Raw genomic sequence first — 6564 nt, 5'->3', positions numbered from 1 at the left:
AATAAAAAAAAAGTTAAAGAAAAAACAAAAGTTGAAATAATAACAATAAACTCATTAAAAAGCGATAAATAAATATTTTTGTATGAAATGAAATACTTACTTACTGATCTGTTTGTATTCATTGGCAATCATTGCCAAAGAAAACAAGAAAACAAATTCACTACATATTATAAAATAAAGTCGTCCGTCGCGTCTGTCTGTATGTCTGTTCGCAATAAATTCAATAATCACTGCACCAATTTTCATTGTATTTTCACCAATGGATTAAATATACCAATGAAAAAGTGGTTCTCAAGGAAGATCTTAGTGTATAATTTGTTAAGTTTATGTATACGAGTACATTGACTAAAATATAACGATATTTGTTGGAGGTAGCTTACAACAAACACGTTGCCTAAACACTTTGAGATATAATAAATGGTATAATTATGTATCTTTTTTTTTTTTTTTTTTTTTTTTTTTTTAATTTAAATTGGGAAATTAAATTATAAAACGATAATTAGAAAGCTAAATATTTATACAAATACGGTATTAATCCTTATCATTTTAAATACGTTAGTTGGCTTAAGTATTGTATGGTCCTTTTTTTTTCCCCTTGTTTGTAAAATGTGCTGGTTCTTGTTGTATATAGGTATTATTTATATTAATTGTAAAATAAAATTACCGTCTGTTGACTTGAAGTATATTATGTATTTTTTGTTCTATTTCAATTGTTTATAAATTTTTATTTTTTATAAAAAAACTACAATTGTCAAAGTATATAAAAAGGTTAATTTTGAACACCCCTTTGTACCATGCAAATTAAACAAATACCTTAGGAGATATAACAAAGTCAAAATAATGGCCAATGAAATTAATATCGCCGTAATTCAACCGGGCTGCGCAGACGCCGCCTGATAACGCGCTTCGCGTCCGAGCTGCGGGGGTCCAAAAGTTTAGGTTTAGTATATCCCGCATTATATAGTAGTCTGCATTAACGATAACTTCTTATGTAATTATATCATTTAATCATTTCTTTTTTTTTTTTTTTTCGTAGGTTAAGGAGGACTGGAAATACGTTGCGATGGTCCTCGACCGACTGTTCCTGTGGATATTCACCCTGGCGGTGGTGGTGGGGTCGGCTGGCATCATCCTGCAGGCGCCCACGCTGTACGACGAGCGGGCGCCCATCGACGTGCGGTTGTCGGAGATTGCGTACGCGACGGCCAAGCCGCGCCCGCCGCCTCCGCGCTGAGCCGCGCCCGCCGCGACCCACGTTTTCCATTCGCTACTAGAGACCGACGATGCGATATGTTCGTTGTTCGTTCTACTCGTATATTTTCCGGCGCCCGAAGGCACCGCACCACGTAATATTTTACGATGTTGTAAATAATATACATATTATAGTTTATACGACGAGCGATGCTATTAACAATGAGTCGAATTTCTTTTGATAGAGACGAATAAAACGATTGTTTATAACATGTCTTTTCTTATCCATAATTTTTTTTTTTTTTTTTTTTTTTTTTTTTTTTTTTTTTTCTTCTTCTTAATACTTCATTGTAATAACAAAATCAACCGCCGTGTTGTTGGTCCGGGCATAGAATGGGCCGCCCCCACCTTTCCTGTGGGTGACGTAAGAGGCAACTAAGGGAACTTCTTTTCGAGGAATGGGTAGCAACGTCCCTCTTAAAATATCTCAAAAGACCTAACTGCGATTTCAAACCCGCCTGCCAAGCGTGGCAACTATTGGTAAATTCCCCAATAGTAAATACCGTAAAAAAACGGCCCCCCAGTCCCTGGCAACTCCACTATTCCTAATCACGGTAGCGGTCACGGTAACGGCGGAGCAAGGAGTGCTAAGAATCTCCGGCAAAGATTCCGCTAGCAACTCCAGCGATTGGACCTGGCAACATACAATGCACGAACCTTAAACACCAACGAAAAGGTTGTGAAGCTGGAAGAAAAGGTGAACAAGTTACACTGGGATATTATAGGACTATCTAAAGTCCACTTAATTATACACACACTTATTATTATTATATTATTTTGTAAAGTTTATTACTCAGCTATAGCTGGTATATACGCTACTTTACGTATACTGCACATACGGGCCGAGACCAAGTAAGTGCAGTGTTCTTTTTTTTTTTTTTTTTTTTTTTTTTTTTTTTTTTTTTTTTTTTTTTTTTTTTTTAAATATATTTTTGGTAGTTTCTGGTCTCAATGAATGACAATCCTGTATAGCTATGATAAAACCTTCAGTCTCTGGGTATAACATTCCTTGACTTAGTCATGCGTTCGATGCTTCTTTATCGACATTGGATTCACATAAGTCGTGTCGGCGTCCCATGTAAGGACTTTTCAGACCCTTTTTTTTTTTTTTTTTTTTTTTTTTTTTTTTTTTTTTTATCGTGAGGAAATCTTCCAAAGACCTTCCCAACTGCCGGAGGGAAGGCAAATGGGGTGTGTGGGATTTTTACCCACTAAAACCTCACGACGTACCTCGAGGCGCAAATGTCGGGTCCCCGGGCTCCCGAGTTGAAGACGACCGGAGCCCGACGCAACGGCCCGCCCTATAGATGTTGTAGGACAGGCCACCTCTCGTGTTTAGGATGGGGAATGCCCTTCCCATCCTACTGTCTCAAGATGCACACGGGTACGTGCGCACACCTCCTAGGGCCCTTAGTGGGGTGTGCTGCACCCTGGCTCTGGTGGGAAGGGGGGAGGAAGCGGAGTTAGGCGCGCCCCCTCTCCTTCGCCTGACTCGTCGGCGGCGCATGGCGGGAGCAGTGGAGGCACTCTCACGCTCCCGCTCGGCTGCTTCCTTCTGCGACATCACCGCGTCACAGAAGGTGAGTACGGCTCTTCACAACCTCTCAGTAGCGAGAATGGTCAGTAACCATTCTCCGAACTACATTCGGCAGCAAGAGGTCGTTTGCCACTTCCGCTACCAGAACGCGGCGCTCCGCGCTGAATGCGGGGCATTCTTCTAATAAGTGTTGTGCCGTGTCCTGGTCACAACCACACTCGTGGCACTTTGTCGTCGGCTCTCGTCTCGTCTCTCGTCAGCCAGCTCAACGAGCCAGCAGCCGCTATAAAGCGGGGGGCCAGATTCCGGAAATGAGTGCGGAAAGGGCGCCCCCCATGGATCCCTATCGAGAGATTCCAGGAGTTTCTTTCTAGCACTGACCTTGGCTCTGCTAATGGCCAGTTGTAGGGTCTTCTTCTTTTCCCTGAAGACCGCATACAGCTGCGCTTCCGTCTCGGTATCACGGTTCCGCGTTCGGCGGCGATGCCTGAGGTACTGGCGTCTAGCGGCATTGCTCTCTACGCGCAAAGCCGCTATCTCGTCGGACCATCAGTACACTTGACGCCAAGAAGGTCGAGAACCGGCTCTAGGCATCGCTGCGTCACATATTTGCGACATTGCCTCGCTGAACCGGCATGCCTCCTCCTCGACCTCAACAGGCCCTGGTCTTGACCCTGCCTCAGAGACCCAGGCTTGTACGATCGAAGCTTCCATCAGAGCGTCTTTATCCAGACGTTTCGATGTCCACCTGGGGAATGTCAAGGTGTTCCTTTTCCCCCGGCGATCAGGCTGCAGGAGCGTTGACGAGGGGAGTATGTCAAGCCTTATATACCTGTGGTCTGACAGGGATTCCACATCATCCAAAACTTTCCAATCCTGCACCCTGTGCGCAATAGCCGGGCTAGCGAGCGTGATATCCACTATGGACTCGCCCTGCCATCGCACACATATGGCGACTGACCCTCAATTGAGTATCACAAGGCCAGTCGTGATCCCTTATTCTTCGAGAACCCTGCCGGGAGCGTTGGCCACCGGAGCTCCCCAAGCCGGGGATTTGGCATTGAGGTCTCCCAATACCATTACTGGGCGGGTTGGATATTGACCAATTGCAGCCACCAACCCGTCCATGAGGAATCCGAGGCAAATATCGTTGAACATCGACAAGAAATAGTCTCTCTTATGTCACAAGAGTTGAGTGACATAAAGGAGGTAGTAATCAATGCGCGTACCGCGCCACCTAACGATCTTTTCCCAACCGGAGTTCTTGGTGACTCGTGATCGACAGATACCAAGTCCCATATTGGATGCTATTATGGATGAAATTCGCGCGCTTCGTAAGAAATTGACAAAGCGGAATGCATATTGTGCTGCTTCACATGTAACACGCAGTGAACTTCACAAAATTCTCTGTGATAATATGAAGCCCCTTTAGTAACGAACTAAACCGTCACTACTACAATGTTGGAATTCAAAGAAGCAAAACACAATAAGCTTATTGCTGTTCCGTTACGATTCGTTCCAATAGTGTAACGATTGGCCACAAGATGTCGTCTATGAAAGTAATAGTACCACTATTGGCTACAAGATGTCGCCTCTGAAAGTTTACAAGTCGCTATAATTTTCTCCTGACTCAACTAGGATATTCGATGGGAAAGAAAGAAAACCTCCGGTTTAGGTTAGGTTTAGGTTAGGTTAGGTTAGGTTGGGGTGGGGTGCTGGGTCGGAAAACCTCCAAGAGTGCCCTGGCTCATTGTACGGTCACTTGTCCTGGTGCGGATACGTCCGGCGGGACCGGTGGCTGACAATGGCTGGGGCCTGGTGCATCCTGGGCAACGGCGGTAAGTGACTTCTCGCTATTTAGAGATCTCACTTACCGACGGCTAATGTTCCGACGCCGCGGGTGGGACGAGTTCGTGACGCACTATTTGTGTTGCGGACTTGCCTGACTCGCTCTTCGTTTTGTTTCTACTTTTGTTTCGTTTTTCTTCGTTTTTGTTTTTGTTTTGTTTTTGTTTTTGTTATATCTTCTCTGTCGTCTTTTCTGTCATCTTTCTCTTTTCTGTCGTTTTTGTTTGTCTATCCATTTTCAAATTTCAATTTCCTTTCGCCTTGCTACGGGACCTCACCCGTTAAAAAAAGGAAACAGATGAAATGGCCGAGTTCAAAACTAATGACCCCAGGGCGGTACCATCGGGAGATGGAGAATCCGCCACCACCGCACCGGTTCAGCCGGGGGTGGTCAGCTCCACGTATCTGGGGGGAGCAAAACAAGGCCTTGAAGGAGTAGGGGTTGAGAAGTTGGGAGAATTGGAGAAGGGGGCGGGCCTGGCGACCACAGTCGTGCCAGTCAGGGCCCGTCGGAGTATGGACGTGGATCCGGCAACGGATGAGGAACTGGCCAGTCTTGCTGGCGAGATCGACAGCTTGCTATCGCGGTCGACCTCGGTGGCAAGCCTGTTTAGCGAAGACGAGTATGGGCTCCTCGAGCGCCCCCGTTCGCGCAAGAGGCGCATATCCGAAACCGACGATGGGTCGGCTACAGGATCCGGACGAGACACACAGTCGGCCGCCAAAAAGGCGAACGCGGCTAAAAAATCGGCAAAGACTGCAAGCAGTCAGTTCAGCATTTCGCTGTATGAGGGCGGAAACACGGTGCCCCCGACGACGACCGAGCTTGAGAAGACTCTTCTCTCGACGCCTGGCGCGAAGGGTCGTGGCGCTGGATTGGTGAAGGCGAAAGCCGACTTGGCTGCTGCCAAAAAACGGGATGTAGGATGTGAGGTCGCCCCTGCGGTGGCGGGCTCTTCTAGGGCGTCGGTGCGTCCAGAGTTTAAGAAGCCCTCTCAGCCAGTGGGTCAGTACACCGACCCCTTGGAGGCGGAGATGGACGGCTACGTGCGCCACATTTCGGAAACGGTGCGGAAATGCGGTAACATCAAAGGTACCATAATCAAAGAGATCAAGACCTCCCTGACCGGGATCCGCATGGTTGCCGAAAAGATGCTCGAGAGAGGCACCTCAGCCGAGTATGTTGAGCTACGGAAGGAGAATGCTCGGCTGGCCACGGAGATGGCGAACCAGCGCGTCAGAATGGACGGCATGCTGGAGGAGGCGATCAAGGATCGCAAAGAGATGAAGGCGTTGCGGATGGCACTTTCGTCATCGGGCGGCGACCAGTCGGCCAACACCTCGGCCTACAGTGAGCTCAAGCGCGAACTAGAGCTAGCGCGCAATGAAAACGCAGAGTTGGCGGAGCAGTACGTTGCAGACCGTCGCGAGCTTCGTCGTCTGAGGCAAGAGCTGGAGGAGGCCAAGAAGGCTACACAGCCACCCTCAGCGTCTGCGGCCGCGGAGAGAACGCCTGCCGCCCCGGCCCCTTTACAGCCGGGTGTGGTCCCTCCCGAAATTGAGGGCATGGAGGCTAGGATTGTTCGGCAGATCGGGGATATCTTCAATGCCCGATTTGCCATCATTGAGGAACGGCTTAGCCAAGCCGGCGAAATTCGGCCGCCACGAAAGCGGAAGAACAAAAAGAGTGCCTCGCAGCCATCCACGTCACGGGGTGCCCAGGAGGAACACGAGAGGAATGGCCCGCTCACCCAGCCGGCCAACGCCACTGAGTCGGGTGCCGATGCTGCTCCCATGCCGTCGTCCAATAATGTGTCGGAGAGATGGTCGACGGTGGTCCGACGGGGCAAGCGGTCCAGGGTAACAAAGGCCCAGGCAGCTCCCGCCAGTCAAACGGCTCCTAAAGAGGCAGGGCCCGCCAAACAACC

The 6564-nt window shown here is 48.2% G+C and overlaps 1 protein-coding gene across 3 annotated transcripts in view; it reads left to right on the top strand.

Moving 5' to 3' along the window:
* The window catches only part of LOC113519290 (acetylcholine receptor subunit alpha-like), a 16210-nt gene extending 14749 nt beyond the window's left edge, over positions 1-1461 (top strand). For all 3 annotated transcript variants that reach the window (XM_052899515.1, XM_052899513.1, XM_052899514.1), the window contains one exon: positions 1037-1461. In XM_052899515.1, coding sequence (XP_052755475.1) covers positions 1037-1234 — 198 coding nt within the window. In that variant the 3' untranslated portion in view covers positions 1235-1461. The remainder of the gene's footprint in view (positions 1-1036) is intronic.
* The last annotated feature ends 5103 nt before the right edge of the window (positions 1462-6564 follow it).

The sequence above is a fragment of the Galleria mellonella genome, unplaced genomic scaffold (genome assembly GCF_026898425.1).
Source record: "Galleria mellonella isolate WM207_F2 unplaced genomic scaffold, CSIRO_AGI_GalMel_v1 utg574, whole genome shotgun sequence".
Classification (NCBI taxonomy): Eukaryota; Metazoa; Arthropoda; class Insecta; order Lepidoptera; family Pyralidae; genus Galleria; species Galleria mellonella.
The sequence above is the reverse complement of the archived record's forward strand: the minus strand, read 5'-3'. Positions and strand labels throughout refer to the sequence as shown.